At 41.6% G+C, this 16,196-nt stretch overlaps 1 protein-coding gene across 1 annotated transcript; it reads right to left on the bottom strand.

The window, feature by feature from the left end:
* Positions 1 to 3,480: 3,480 nt before the first annotated feature.
* Positions 3,481 to 14,564, bottom strand: LOC141763212 (splicing factor U2AF 35 kDa subunit-like). The gene is made up of 8 exons (XM_074627697.1): positions 14,406 to 14,564; positions 11,107 to 11,194; positions 9,447 to 9,513; positions 6,626 to 6,675; positions 5,509 to 5,607; positions 5,127 to 5,260; positions 3,838 to 3,930; positions 3,481 to 3,752 (listed from the first exon to the last, which is right to left on the bottom strand). The coding sequence occupies exons 1-8, from the start codon at positions 14,447 to 14,449 to the stop codon at positions 3,641 to 3,643; spliced, it is 687 nt and encodes a 228-aa protein (XP_074483798.1). The 5' UTR covers positions 14,450 to 14,564; the 3' UTR covers positions 3,481 to 3,640.
* Between the last annotated feature and the right edge of the window lie 1,632 nt (positions 14,565 to 16,196).

The raw sequence follows: 16,196 nt of genomic DNA, 5'->3' as shown, positions 1-16,196 counted from the left end.
TGGTGACTTTGTCATAGTAAACTTTGTATCCAAAGGCAGGAGCTACCATTACATTGGCTTGGTTGAGAGCCTGGAGGGCAACGAAGTGAGTGCAAGATTTCTCAGAAGAATCCGGGGGAACACTTGACGTGAGAAGCCCACCTTTGTATTCAAGGAAAAGGATGAGGCATCTTTTCCACTGAGTGATGTGCTGAAGGAGCTACCTCAACCTCAAAAGGCTGGAGGAACTGCAAGGAGGGAGCAACAGTTCATATTTCCCTGCAACCTTGACGACTGGGATATAGTCGAATATTGAATGATATTTTGATTGTTCAATGGTCTTGAAACTCACAGGTGGTTTGTTCTCACAAGTTCATAACTGTGAAACTGTTTATTAACACACTTATGCTGAGGTTTAAACTTAAAAACTCAGATGTTCAGTTTACCCCACGATGGCTCAACTTACCCACTGACTCGGATCAACTTACCCCTTACCTGGGGCAAGTTGAGCCACAGGAGCACTTTTTTTGGGAAGGTCATTTTTTTCAGACAGCTTTGTGATGGATGCATGCTGATCATTTCATTTGATAGGAGAGATCCTGAATTTAAGGTTCATGTTTTCATTTGACTTCTGTCTCATTTTTCCTAACCTCGAGGACAGCATAAGTAAAAATTGGCTCATCTTACCCCACTCTCCCCTATACAGATATCTGGATCCAATCGACATGTCCCTGACAACATACAGTGCATGGGTCAGTTCGTGAAGTCTGAACCCCGAGCTATCCCTGATCCAGCATTTTTATGGTTTACACAATATCAATAGTCATGAGCTTATGGCACGTGATGTTTTTGCTGCATATCTTCTTCTTTGTTTCTCCTTCTGACTCCTTTCTCTCCTTGACCTTGCAAAAAGAACAGAATGTGCATCCTCCCTGTCAAATTAGTCAAACGGAGAACATTATAGTGGATGTAGTTAATGCGGTCAACATTTTTGTTAGGAGTGATAGGGATCAGAGCACTTATTATAGGTATGTTTTCAAAACCTGCAGCTATTTGGTCAGCTAGTTTATATTCATTAGGGGAGCTACCTCACTACATCATTCTTTATAATCTTGGTTTAGCCTTCCCCCCCTTGTAGCCCACACCTTCCACCCTGCTTCTGAGTGAAAGCATTGTCTATTGTTAAAGAGTTACTTGTGATTAGCTATTTTTATCAGAGTGCAGAGGCGAGGATGATAAATAATGTATCTAAACTAGTACAGTCTGTGCTTTCCCAGGTTATTCAGATTTATCTGAGTACACAAATTCTACACAAGGGTCATGGTATTTTCTCTCACATTCCCTCCTTTTATCATGAATAACTAAAATGGTAACTGAAAACACGAAAATACATGATGAATTGCATTAAGATAGTAATATGAAATGAAAACATTTAAAATACATGACAAATCACATTAAGAAAGTTTGTACAGAAGAACGAGGACAAGAGAGGTACACACAAATGCTACAGCAAACGCCACTAGCAGTTTGCCGCACTGCATGATGCTTCTAGTTTGTTTTCCTGCACGCAACTGAAAAACTTTTATCCGGGTGGTCCTATTTTATACTGGTTTGGGAAAGGAAGTGAAACTTCTCTCTGGTGGATTCTCCCCACCCCTGGTTTCTCTTTTTATCTATTTTAGCATTTATTCTAAGCAACAAGTTTTAATACAATGTGATATATAATGTTTTTCAAAAACCACCTAGATGAGTCCACCTAAACAACCATGTTAGCCTGATTTAACTGTAAATTAATTTAGAGTAAGCCAATATGCAGAGTTCGATACAACAGGTTCTGCTTACCTTTAAGATTTCAGGGATCCCTTTCTCTCTCTCGCCGGTCTGTCCGTCCTTTGGACACGCTTCTCAATGCCGAAGATCACGTCGGGGTCACCAATTGAAGGAACTGGCCTTCTACCTCCAAGAGGTCAAGGCCCAACAATCAGGTTATTGCAGGTCATTGTAAGAACTTTTGTACATAATAAATCCAACAGCTGTTACTCCTAAAAATATTAGCCTAACTATATATATATTTTACTTTTTTTTTTGATTTTGGCAAAGTTTGCCAGTTTCTATCAGGGTTTTGGTGAACTCATATCATAGTTTTAATCAGATTAAATGTTATTAAAAACCCAATTTATTTAATTTTAATGGCTTTTGTTGCCCCATACTTTTGTTTTCTAATTTTTATATCAGATTTTTATTTTAGAATATTTTATTTCAAATTTTTTAGTTAATCAAATATACAAAAAATACAAAACACAAACTCACACAAACATGGCTCCAAATTCCCTCCCTATCCCACCCACATACAAACTGAAAAAGAACCATACTAAAAAGGAGTAGGCTAGTTAACGATCAACTGAATTAAAAAGGATATAGAAAAAACAAATTAAATACACAAATAAAGAAATCATAAATAACGTATAATAACGAATAATGTATTCATTTCTGAGAGTGTATGTGATCTTTTCAAGTGGAATGCAGCTGTTCATTTCCAGAAGCCATCTAGATATGAGGAGATGGGAATCAGACTTCCATGTAATTGCTGGCGATGCATAGAGGTATTTCTAAAAACTTTTTTTGAAAGTTTCTTAAAAGATGTACTAATGACTGTGAAATTCCCTAATAAGCACATTTTTTTATCAAATTATGTGGAATTTTATTTATGTAATTATAATCTGGAACAATATACTGATATTTTTCTGATATATAAGACATCCCTAAATAACCCCATTTCTTCTTTTTTTTTTAAAACCAGTAGTAATATGTTTAACTGATTACTCATAAGCCACTTAAGAAAACAGAACTGAGAGTAGAGGAAACATCCGGACGACTGCCTGCTCAAGCTTAATATTGCATCATTCACAGTGTAATAAAAAGTATGATAGTAAGCAATGTTTTACAAATGCGAGTTAATCGTTGTAACAATAGTTGTATGCAGCCATCTATTTTGAATTGCATAATCTCACATTTAAAACTGTTTGTGTAAATCGGAAGATAAATATTATCCACATTTTATGAGCGATAAAGAGGTAACCATTTAAAAAATAACTGGCACCTATTTTTAGCAGCAAATGACCAACATTAGTATAATAAAGTCATATGAATTTCAAAATAAAAGCCTTTCCAAAAACAGGATCGGACACTACAACATTTATATATATATATATATGTATATATATATGTATATATACATATATATATGTGTGTATACATATCTATGTATATATACACATATGAGCCTACTTCGCACATTTTTAAAGCAATCAGAAACACAGAATGACCGTCAAAACCTTAACCCCTCATCATTTTGACACACATAAACCTATAAGTGTGCAATTTCTTGATATAAGGCCTCACCAAAGTTAACCACATTTATTTTTAATGTTGCATGTAGCACTTTCCTTCTCTCCATGATAAGAAATAACTTGATGTTCATAAAAGCAAGTGGTGCCAGAGTAGAATTACAAATCTGTTTTATTGAGAAAGCGACACAAGCTTGTCTTAAAAAAAGGGAATAAAAGAAAAAACACTTCCAACAATTCACCGATAAAGAAAAATAACTTTGTCATCACTGCTGGGGTTAAGAGGGAGGGATTTGGTAGGACGTTGGTTTCTTTCAGAATCTTCCGGAGCGCTCTCGGTCCCTCGACCTTCTCGGCCTCTCGCGTTCCCGCCGTCGGTCCCTGGAGCGGGAGCGTCGTTCCCGGGATCGCGATTGAGAACGGTGCCTGGTGGTAGAGAAGAAGATGTGAAGAAAATATGGATTCACAAAACAGAATTCATCCCCAAATATGAATGTTAAACCTTATATACCTTTTCCTGCGACGGCCGTACAACTCCCTTCGAAGCTCCCGCGATATGGGTTTCAGGTGCATGAAGTTGCAGAAGCCACCTCGGGTACACTCTCTGTAGGGAAACAGCGAATGAAAGGTTAAGATTTATTTGGATTACATCTGGTGGAGCAGTGCCACGAGGAAAAGTTGGCTCTTGGCTCCACATGCTGAGATGCATGCCAGCCCACCACGGAGATCATCTGATCTTTATCTGCCCCCACGCTAAGTTCGTCCTATTACTGGCAGAGCAAACAACCCCCGATCCAATGGAAAAACACAGAGGGACTCAGAAAGGAGACGAGCACAAGCTTCCTCCCTCTGAGCAGGGACAAAGGTCATCTTTACATCGAAAAGAAAATGTGGTAATTCACACGGTGCCCATGCAGTTGGTTATTTTCTCAGTGCTGAAGGATACGTGCAAGCTGGAGTCTTATCTTTTCTATGCTGGCTTCAGGTTTACAGAGTGGTCATTTGATTAAACGCAGTAATTTAGGAATATCCAACCTATCTACAGAGCCTCTGTTAAGATTAGTTAATGAAGCAACCAACTAAACCACTGCAGGGTGAACAGTGAAGCTTTATCTTGGATCGTCTCGGTGCAGGGCGGACGTTCTTCCCACCTCACCACCACCACCACCTTGCAGATCTTACAAAACTGACAAACATTTGATGTTAACATTTCCTGCTTTCCTTGTTTGACCAGATCAAGCAAAAAGAAAAACAGAAGTCCTTGGGTGCAATCATTAAAATGTTGCAAATGTTTACTGCATTTGCAGAAAATTATGATTAAACCTTTTTTTTTTTCCTGCCTAACTCAACACAATATTATTTATATATTTTCAAAGAATTAATTGAACTAAAAAGGACTTATTGCATTTAAACAAATTTAAATTAATAGGTCGTCTTCAGTGCTCCTACCAGGGCAGGAATAGTGCTACAGGAAACACAAGCTTAAGAGATCCTCCTTCCTGGTTGGACTATAAAAATACGTCATCCCTGGAGCACTCTATTTCACGGAGGCCATGAGGGCCATGTGAATATAGATACAAAATAATTATGAGGATGAATGTATTTTATCAATTAAAACACAAGCCACTTTGATCCATGTCATTCATAACTGGACTTTTAACAGCATTAACTTTGCGTTGCTGCCCTGGCATTTGGCCTTTATGCCCTCAAAACACTGATAACACCAAAGGCCAAGTGGCCTTGCCTCTAAAATGATGTAATTCCAGGCCTGACTCGTACAGTTTACCAGGCGTCACTCACCCCATTTCATACTGGCGGCAGCACGCTTCCCTAAAGTCGGTGACGGGGGAGAGCTCTGCGTGGATGGGTTGGGCGTTGAACCAGCGATTGTTCAGGTCCATGACTGCTTTCTCTGCGTCCTCCTCACGACGAAACTACACACAAAAGAAAACACACTCAGGATCACTAACAATTTGTGGCAACTAATGTGAGGAAAAATGAACAAATCTGACTCAATGCATTTACACTGAAAAATGAATCTGTTCCGATAGAAGCTCCTTCAAGGTCCCACTACATTGAGCCACATCTTTATGACAGTTCAGTCTTTTTTAAAATCACATTCATTCATATAAATCTCACTTGAATTAGCTTCCACCTCTCTCGTGAAAGCATTTAGACCGACCTTAACGTAGACGTTGCCGACAAGGTGGTCGCCCAAGTTATCGCACACATTCATCTCTTCCACCTCTCCATACTTCTCCTCCATCTCTGTGAACACCTCCTGTATATATAGAAATAAGAGAGGAAAAGAACAATTAACATCTCCAACCTCAAGCTTTTATTTTAGAAATTGGTTAGCCAAGTCTAACACCTTGGCTAACCAATTTCCTGGGGGGAAACCCTGTAGAGACATACGCTGAGTATAGGAGATAACAAATAATAATTCTGTGCAACACTACTGAAAGATGTATTAGTGAGTGATACTGTTGTGTGGAGCTGTTGTGAAACAACAACACTTAACCCACATCAATAAAACATTCTTTTCCATTGAAGGGAGTGGTTTATTACATGTGGTTGTTTAGACATGAATTGGGTATTGAAAGTCTGCCTGTTGTTCATCTCATTCCTCTTCAGACAACGTTAGCTGTGCCAAGTTTGGAAATAAATGAAAGGATTAGTTGGGATTTTTTTTAAGTGGGGTTGCATGAGGTACTTTCTCCCAGTTTGGAGAAGCAAACAGGAGTACCAGTGTGTGGACGCCACGTTAGTTCGGATCCAAAAGTCACACAATAACACACACGAGCAATCAAATTATTGATCTTGTAAAGTACTTTGTGTTGTATGTCTGTGAAAAGCCACAACATCCGGTTAAAAGGCGAGCCAGACTGACACAGAGAAATGGAGCAGTAAAGCTACTGTGAGGGATTTATGATGCTGGAAATCCATTTACCTTTGTTTTAAATTTGTTTTTAGTTTAGTCAGTGAGGCTTTTGCTGCTAAATTACCGCAACTTGATCCACATCGCAGCGGTTCGGATTTAAATACACCAGGAATATGTAAATAATGGAGCCACCCTTTAAGTAAATAGATGATAAAATCAAAGAAATTGATGACGCGGCAGCTTTTGCATATTCCTGCTGTGTAAATATTAGCTTCTAAATGACTCATGCTCAGCACAAACTGAACACATTCATGCAATGTCATGTTCCTCCTGTAAAAAAGGCAGATAACGGAGCGGTGACGTCACGTCGCGCTACATGTGGGATGAAGACGGGACGCCGGCACAAAAGGGCACTCACCTCAAAGAATTCGTCGTAGTGCTCCTGCATTTCCACATCGCTGACGGCACCTGCAAAAAAAACGCCATCAAGGGACAGTCAAGATCAACGCCCGATGGACACTGGTGACAAAAGACAAAATGGACCGTGTGGCTTTAGACAAACAAATTTCACTGTAGCAACATGATACATCTTGCTATAATAGTTACACCCTGTAAACATAGATCAAAAAGGTAAAGAGTCTGTGTGTTATATGTTGCCAGAAAAACAGACTAGTCTCTCCCAACCTATTTCACAGAAGCAGGGTAAAAACTAGAGCTGACCCCTCTTAGCCTTCTCCTGGTTACTGTGTTTTTACTTTGTTTACAAAGCTTGTTTGTGTAACTACATGTACATCATGTGCATGACGTGATATCTCAGAGCATATTTTTGGGACCAATTTGTGGCTATAACATGAAGGAGGATTCCTAAGTTGAGGACAGCACTAGTAGAAACCTGCTTTAATGAATCAGAAGCATGTACTCAGTGTGAAACTGTTAAGTGTAAAGCAAAGAACACGGAAACAGGAAGTTCATTTTTAAGTTTAACACATCTGTTTCACATCAGCGAAATGAAGGATCTGACACCAAAGCTGTGCACATTATTGCACGATAGAGGTAGTTTGAGTTTGGGCCAAGAAAACATGCAGAACAGCATGTGGCCTGTTATTCTATCCAGGAAATGATGTGATGCGTCAGACACCTCTAGAGGACGTGTTCCTACACTACGCCAGATTCATGTGGGGAGATGTGATACAGTAAATTAAGTGCTGGAGGGTCCTGCGGATGAAGGGAGAACTTACAGTGTAAACCATCAGCAGACTGGGCAGAGTTTTGAAGGTTATGAAGGTAAATGTTCAAGAGGGAAATGGTCTGAAATACAAAACGTAAACTTTTGTGACATAAATCAACCAAAATAAAAGAGCTGAGGAAGAAAAGAATTTGATTAGAAGTTTTTCTGTCAGTAAATTGCGGCCCTTAGTTATTACATGTCGTCAGTTGCGGGTAATTAATTATGTGAAAGATAAAGCTGCGTTCAAAATCTCAGTAATCTATTAATATTATTGGAAGTGAAGCTAATGCCTGCACCTCTCACTGTTTTAGATTTTGAGATATTTCCCTCTACTTTTAGGATTTGTTTGACTTTTTGTTGTAGCAGTACAGGCTGAAAATAGGCTACAATTTTAGATGTGTGCATACTTGATTTAATTCCCACTTTACGTTAGAGACTATGGCACAAACATATTGATTTATGAAGCTTTAAATTACAAAACTTTATTTAAAATATTAAAGACTTTACTGCTCTGGTGCAACCTTGCAAAACACAACGGTAAGCTACTTATTCACAATAATGGACTACTGTTACTGGTTGGTAAATTAGTCTCCAGAGTTGTTTGTTTATGTAATAAGGCGCTGAATGGACGGGAATGACCTAAAGCGGTATGCAAAAACATTAAAAACTTCAAATTTGTAGCACATGCACGCGACCAAAATATATGAATGAAAAAAAATAAAATCAAAACAAATAAATTAAGCTCCAATTGTCCTTTAACCTCTTCCACTCCTTTAGGGCGCTGGTGTATTTAAATATTTCTGCATACTGGGGTCCCTAAACAGTCTTGAATTACATAAATTGGGTATCACTGTAAAGCTGAGACTCTTGTGGATCCAATGAGCCCAACTGTATTCATGTGTGATGATGTCAGTCCCCATAGTAGCCATTTCACATAGTGAGAACATTTATTTTAAACTTGACCTCACTGTATAAAATGACCTGTCGTGACCTCACAGCCTCATGAAACTTTACAACCACAAACTAGAGACCTAGAACATTCAGAGGATGGATGGCTTTCCAAGCTAGATTGACAATAAGGGGGCTTCTGAGTGGTTTACACAACAGAAGTGCTCGCCATCCAATCGCCGAAAAATGAAATTCTTGCTGAAATTTTTCGATACTAAATCACAGCATGGCTTTTTCTATGGTGTTCCTCAAGGTTTTGGTGTCTTAATGTGGTATTTTAGAGGGATTATTGATAATTTCTTATCAATTCTCGAGTGGTAAAAAATGGTTGAATCTCAAATTAATCTTCAGGTTCCCAGCTTTCAGATGATGTTCACCACTTCTATGTGACATCTACTCTTGACCTGCGATCTCCCCCCTAAAGACCCCCCTGTATCCCCCTAAAAATGACAAAAACGAGTCTGTGAAAAAGAGGGGTGGAGTGGAAAAGGTTAAATAGTCAACAGGTAATATTTCAAAATCGAATTTAACAAAGAGATCATTTTAAAATCAAGCCTGTTGTCTGAGTAAGAGTGCTGACAAAGGACATATCACCGGATCAACAGTCACATGTGTTGCTGAAGTAAAGAGTGTCTCTTGCTTTCAAATTCACTGGATGCAAAATTCAAATATGGGGCCCGACGGAAAACACACAAGTCAATTGTAAGGCCCTCCTGCCCTTTACACACTTACCTGTGTGAGAGGAACTGCTTCAGCTCTATCAGACTGGGCTCAACATATTTACTGCACACACAGTTCTAAGTATTCTACCATATACAGCACAGTACGTACTGTTTTGGTGTGAAGGTTTAGCTACACAAGGTTGAAAAACAGATAGATCAGGTGTTTGTGCTTTTTGTTGGCCGTAGGTAACGACCGACGAATGACTAAATATTTGGTTTGGGATACTTGGGAGATAATAGGGTCACAACCGTGTCACCAGTTAACAGGGCTGCAGCAGTACCTCACATCTGTTGTTATACGTGAGCACCACTTTTAGGTAGCTGACAAATGTTTAACTTACAGCGAGAAGCGTCGGCCGTCTGTGCGCTGTTCTGGGGATTACGGTAGATGTTCTGAATCAAGATGGTCTGCAGGGAAAAGAAAAAGCAGTTAGACGGGATTCTTCGATGAATGTTTAGTGTTGTGCTATTTCTGATGAACTTCTACTCTAGCTCGTTTACATCTTTTTTTATAGTCAGGCACAAAGTCCCTTGAAACTCAACAAAGAAAGTGATGATTATGTGTGGTATAGCTCAACCCTATCATACCATAACCTCCTCCTTAAAGCCAAGTTTGTAGTGGCCTGTAAACCAACCTGTGTCTGTTTTTATGTGTCACACTTGTTCCATTTGAGCACATGAGATCACTCTTCTTCTTCTCCATAGAAAAAGAACAAACTCGCAATTATGAACTTCTCTAATAACGCAATTATGAGCCCTGAAAAACTGCTTGGAATAGGAAATGACTCGCAGAACAGGTTTTTTTTGCTGGCACGGCACATTAACCAAAACATTCACATGGGTTTGAGTACATACACAGAACTAGTAGCTCATCCACAGTGCATATGAAGACTTTTGACTCTCAGGTCTAAAAGCAAAGTGAAACAGGCCAATATAGTAAAAAAAAAAAAAGAACGTGAGTAAAAAAATTGACCATGCACATTTTCACCTATTAGATGAATATGAAATATTTTTACAAACAGATCAGCTTCATAAGTTATAGGCTACCTCCACACTAATGTGTTTTTGTCTAGTGTGCATCTTGATTTTTGACAGGTGCCGTCTTGGTTTTTTGCAACCATAAGTGACAGGGGAGGGTGGAGCTAAGTGAAACTGAACGCTGAATAAGACATTTTAGGCAACAAAATGTTACAATTAACTTTCATGAACTGCAAACATACTGTGAAAGGGTTAAAGTTGTAAGACGAAAACATGGACAACTCCCAGACCGGAAAACGCCGTGGTAGTGGCCTGTCAATCACAGCCTTAAGCATACCACTACAAATCAGTTTTATGTTTGGCAGTAGTAGCATTATAAAATGCTGGCAAAGACAACAAAGTCAGCAACGCCTGTAATTCGTTATGCATGTTGAATTAATCACTGCTAGTCATAAGTTGATGTGGAGAAGGACACGTCGTGACTGATAAGAACAAATCAGGAAGCGAACGTGGGTGTCTGCATCATAATTTTCGAAAGTCTAAAACGCAATCCTGGAGTTTTCAAAACTAAAACAGTGTCAGCAGTGTTTTCAAAGTCTGTTTTAGAGGTTTGAAAACACCGGAGTAGTGAGGACGCTAGGCGTACACGTAGAAAAAGTTATGCATTTTAAAATGAAGACGTATTAGTGTGGATGTAGCCATAGAGTGTTCACCCAATAACCACTGGTTCAATCGGCTGCACGGCTTGTGATATGGGTGTGTGCCTTGATGAGTCAGAGGACGAAATATTTCAACAGCTGTGGCTCCCCAGAGGGCACAGCAGGTCGTCCAGTCATAGCAGGGTTGGTGGTTCATTCCCCGGCTCCTGTCAACATGTCGATTTGTGTGTGAATGGCTGATTGAGAGGCAAACTGTAAAGCGCCTTTTCTTTTAAGGTAGAAAAGCGCTATGCAAGTGCAGTTTATTTACTAATAACACAATGAAGCTATTATTTAAGGACAAGCACTTTGATGGGATCCTCACCTGGCTGAAGGTTGGTTTGTTGTGCAATCTCGAGCAGCGGTCTCCATGTCTGCAAGCGCCAATTTTGAAATAGAAGGAACAATTGACCCTGGAAAAGAAGGAAAAAGGTGTCATCATCATACTGATAGCTTACTTTGGTTTGATTTGGTAGAGGATAAGGCTCTCAGAAACTGTGCTTCTGTCAACAAAATCCATGAAACGATAAGAACCAATGATGCATTACAACATCTCTCAATACTTTCCAACTTCTCCAGCCTATCTGTGACTTCATAACAGCACAAAATATACTTTTATACATCTTTTTAAAGGTTCAGTAATTTCCTAAAAAAAATCTGGACACTGTGATGTTAAAACATTGCTTAAACAGGAGTGAACAGTGTATTTGTTGGGGACTTTTTTCAGATCAGATTTTGTGCACTAATGACTATTTAGGGCACCATGGCAACGGTGTGGCTCACTATCTGTTTATTCTGCGTAGGGTGCATTTTGTTGCTCTACTAGCAGCTACTAGCAGCTATTAGCAGCTACTGGCAGCTACTGACACCAACTAGAACCTACCAGCACCTACTAGCAGCTACCAACACCTACTACCACCTACCAGCAGCTACCAGCAGCTACCAGCACCTACAAGCACCTACAAGCACCTACAAGCACCTACAAGCACCTACTACCACCTACCAGCAGCTACCAGCAGCTACAAGCACCTACAAGCACCTACTACCACCTACCAGCAGCTACCAGCAGCTACAAGCACCTACAAGCACCTACTACCACCTACCAGCAGCTACCAGCAGCTACCAGCAGCTACTACCACCTACCAGCAGCTACTAGCACCTACCAGCACCTACTACCACCTACTACCACCTACCAGCAGCTACCAGCACCTACCAGCAGCTACTACCACCTACCAGCAGCTACCAGCACCTACTACCACCTACTACCACCTACTACCACCTACCAGCACCTACCAGCAGCTACCAGCAGCTACCAGCAGCTACCAGCACCTACTACCACCTACTACCACCTACTACCACCTACCAGCAGCTACCAGCACCTACTAGCACCTACCAGCACCTACTAGCACCTACTACCACCTACTACCACCTACTACCACCTACTACCACCTACCAGCAGCTACCAGCACCTACTAGCACCTACCAGCACCTACTAGCACCTACTACCACCTACCACCACCTACCAGCACCTACTACCACCTACCAGCACCTACTACCACCTACCAGCACCTACTACCACCTACCAGCACCTACTACCACCTACTACCACCTACCAGCACCTACCAGCAGCTACCAGCACCTACTACCACCTACTACCACCTACTACCACCTACCACCACCTACCAGCAGCTACCAGCACCTACTAGCACCTACCAGCACCTACTAGCACCTACTACCACCTACCACCACCTACCAGCACCTACTACCACCTACCAGCACCTACTACCACCTACCAGCACCTACTACCACCTACGAGCACCTACTACCACCTACTACCACCTACCAGCACCTACTACCACCTACCAGCACCTACTACCACCTACCAGCACCTACTACCACCTACTAGCACCTACTACCACCTACTACCACCTACCAGCACCTACCAGCAGCTACCAGCAGCTACCAGCACCTACTACCACCTACCAGCACCTACTACCACCTACTACCACCTACCAGCAGCTACCAGCACCTACTAGCACCTACCAGCACCTACCAGCACCTACTACCACCTACCAGCACCTACTACCACCTACCAGCACCTACTACCACCTACTAGCACCTACTACCACCTACTACCACCTACCAGCAGCTACCAGCAGCTACAAGCACCTACAAGCACCTACAAGCACCTACAAGCACCTACTACCACCTACCAGCAGCTACCAGCAGCTACAAGCACCTACAAGCACCTACTACCACCTACCAGCAGCTACCAGCAGCTACAAGCACCTACAAGCACCTACTACCACCTACCAGCAGCTACCAGCAGCTACCAGCACCTACCAGCAGCTACTACCACCTACCAGCAGCTACTAGCACCTACCAGCACCTACTACCACCTACTACCACCTACCAGCAGCTACCAGCACCTACCAGCAGCTACTAGCACCTACCAGCAGCTACCAGCACCTACTACCACCTACCAGCAGCTACCAGCACCTACTACCACCTACTACCACCTACCAGCACCTACCAGCAGCTACCAGCAGCTACCAGCACCTACCAGCAGCTACCAGCACCTACTACCACCTACCAGCACCTACTACCACCTACTACCACCTACCAGCAGCTACCAGCACCTACTAGCACCTACCAGCACCTACTACCACCTACCAGCACCTACTACCACCTACCAGCACCTACTACCACCTACTACCACCTACCAGCAGCTACCAGCACCTACTACCACCTACCACCACCTACCAGCACCTACTACCACCTACCAGCACCTACTACCACCTACCAGCACCTACTACCACCTACTACCACCTACCAGCACCTACCAGCAGCTACCAGCACCTACTAGCACCTACTACCACCTACCAGCACCTACTACCACCTACCAGCACCTACTACCACCTACTAGCACCTACTACCACCTACCAGCAGCTACCAGCACCTACTACCACCTACCAGCACCTACCAGCACCTACTAGCACCTACCAGCACCTACCAGCACCTACTACCACCTACCAGCACCTACTACCACCTACCAGCACCTACTACCACCTACTACCACCTACCAGCACCTACTACCACCTACCAGCAGCTACCAGCACCTACCAGCACCTACTACCACCTACCAGCACCTACTACCACCTACCAGCACCTACTACCACCTACTACCACCTACCAGCACCTACTACCACCTACCAGCACCTACTACCACCTACCAGCACCTACTACCACCTACCAGCAGCTACCAGCACCTACTACCACCTACTAGCACCTACTACCACCTACCAGCAGCTACCAGCACCTACCAGCACCTACTAGCACCTACTACCACCTACCAGCAGCTACCAGCACCTACTAGCAAAATGACACATCTTGGCTCAACCCAGCAGCACCCAGCAGCACCCAGCAGGAGCCTTCATGAGTCCCATTCAAAGTGTTAGCTTAGCGTTAGCTTCCTGCTGCTAATGTTAGCTTCACGAGGACGTCCTGCAGCGCTGCGGCTACAAACTGAGTCCTGCTGCCGGCGAGGACGAACCGCTGCAGAAACACGTGTTACACCACTTTTACTTTAAGCGACCATGCAGTAAACATGATATAAACACTCACTTGTCTTTCTCTGTGCCGAAAATGGATGCCAGGTACTCCGCCATTTTCGGCTCGTCGGAGACGCAGCGAGCGACGTCATCACGTAAAGGGTCTGCGCAAAGGGACTGCGCAGTCGCTCACCATCCGGGAACTTGCACTGACCCTGAACGCCACACGTGTGCGCTGTTGTTCCAGAGAATATATATTAATATATCAACGTCAATGATTTTATTCTTATCTCAAATAACCCTACTTGTTTATTTGTTTTGCACAATTTAAGACTATACAACACAAAAAAATATAAATGAATAATATACAGTGCAGGAAGAGGCAAAAGACCCACAAGATTAATATAAAGAAATAATATGACTACATAATAGTGATCACAAACAATTAGAACAAGATATATATATAATAACAACTATAACAATACAGTAAATATATTTTTAAAAAAAAAGTGTTTGTGTGTGTGCGTGTGTGTTTGTGTGCGTGTTGCACGGAAGTGTATGGTTAGTGTTTGTGAGGAGGATATTGATTTAAATATCTATAAAGACTTCCAGTAGGCTATAGTGGAAAATGGTGGTAAATTAGCTACATCAGTGATAATAACCCAAAAGATAAATATATGGGCTATATATTACTATTTTGAGTAATTTTACAATAATTAATAATATAATTATATAATAATTAATTAATAACAATTTTGAATGCAGCACTTACTGGTAATGGATTATTTTACAGTGAGGTATTGTTACTTTTACTTAGGTAAAGGATCTGAATACTTCCTTATATTGTACTTTCATTCCATTATAATTATCTGATAGAGGGTTGATATGAAAAACATAAGCTAATATAATAAGCTCATAATAAACTCATATAATGCATTGATGGGGTCAGGCCACCTATGTTATGACAACATGTTAAAGATGGGCCAACATTTCACCACTGCAAAATTTGAATGCAGTGCTTTTATTGGAGTATTTATCTAAATTTTGGAAGGTCTACTTTACTACGCTATGACACAAGTTGGGATACTTACAAGAGAAAGATTAAACCTGCAGTAGGCTGAACTTTCTTGGCATCATTAGGCAAAAAAATCCATAATAACCTTTCAGCAAATTGTAATTCAAGTGCTCTGAGAGGAAACCAGACTTCTGCACCTCCTCATGGCTCTGTTTTCAGGCTTTAAAAAATCTAACCCGTGACAGGAGACTTGTTCCAATCACATTAATGTAATTTCAGAGAGTGCGTTCCTATTGAGCGTTCCTATTGGCTGTTCTCCTGCTGGTGGGCGGTGCTTGGTATCTCCTCAACTGTTTTCAACAAGGCTGCCGGGGTCACAAACTTTCTCATACTACAGCTAAACAGTACACTACAAGATGTTTCTGAAAGCATTTGAAGTGAGAAATAGGCATTAACGTAACATAATATTGATTCATATTTGATCAGCGCTGCCTAGTTTGACCGTTTAGTCGGAGTTTGCGAGTGATTGACAGCTGCTCAGAGACGGCAAGGCTCCAGCTCGGCTCTGATTGGTTGTTTTCCTCCGGCCTGTGAAATCTTGTAAAATGCCATTAGGAGCACCGGAAGACACAGAGTTTTATTACCTGTCTCATGCACTATTGTCAGGATATAGTGACCGTTTTATAAAAATAACTTTTTTAAAATCATATTTGCTCCAATTCAACCCACCGCTGCTTTAAATGGAAGCAGCAGAGCCTGAGATATCATGATGTCTTCAGTGGATCCTACATTTCCCATAATACATTTCAATTCAACCCTGACATCATTATTCTCAGACTTAAGAAATCT

The sequence above is a fragment of the Sebastes fasciatus genome, chromosome 24, assembly GCF_043250625.1.
Source record: "Sebastes fasciatus isolate fSebFas1 chromosome 24, fSebFas1.pri, whole genome shotgun sequence".
Lineage (NCBI taxonomy): Eukaryota > Metazoa > Chordata > Actinopteri > Perciformes > Sebastidae > Sebastes > Sebastes fasciatus.
The sequence above is the reverse complement of the archived record's forward strand: the minus strand, read 5'-3'. Positions and strand labels throughout refer to the sequence as shown.

Coding starts and splice junctions, on each gene's coding strand:
- LOC141763212 (XM_074627697.1), bottom strand. CDS start 14,449: ATGGCGGAGTACCTGGCATCCATTTTCGGCACAGAGAAAGACAA. Junction 11,195..14,405: donor TTCGGCACAGAGAAAGACAA/GTGAGTGTTTAT, acceptor CTTCTTTTCCAG/GGTCAATTGTTCCTTCTATT. Junction 5,261..5,508: donor TCGGCAACGTCTACGTTAAG/GTCGGTCTAAAT, acceptor TTTTGTGTGTAG/TTTCGTCGTGAGGAGGACGC.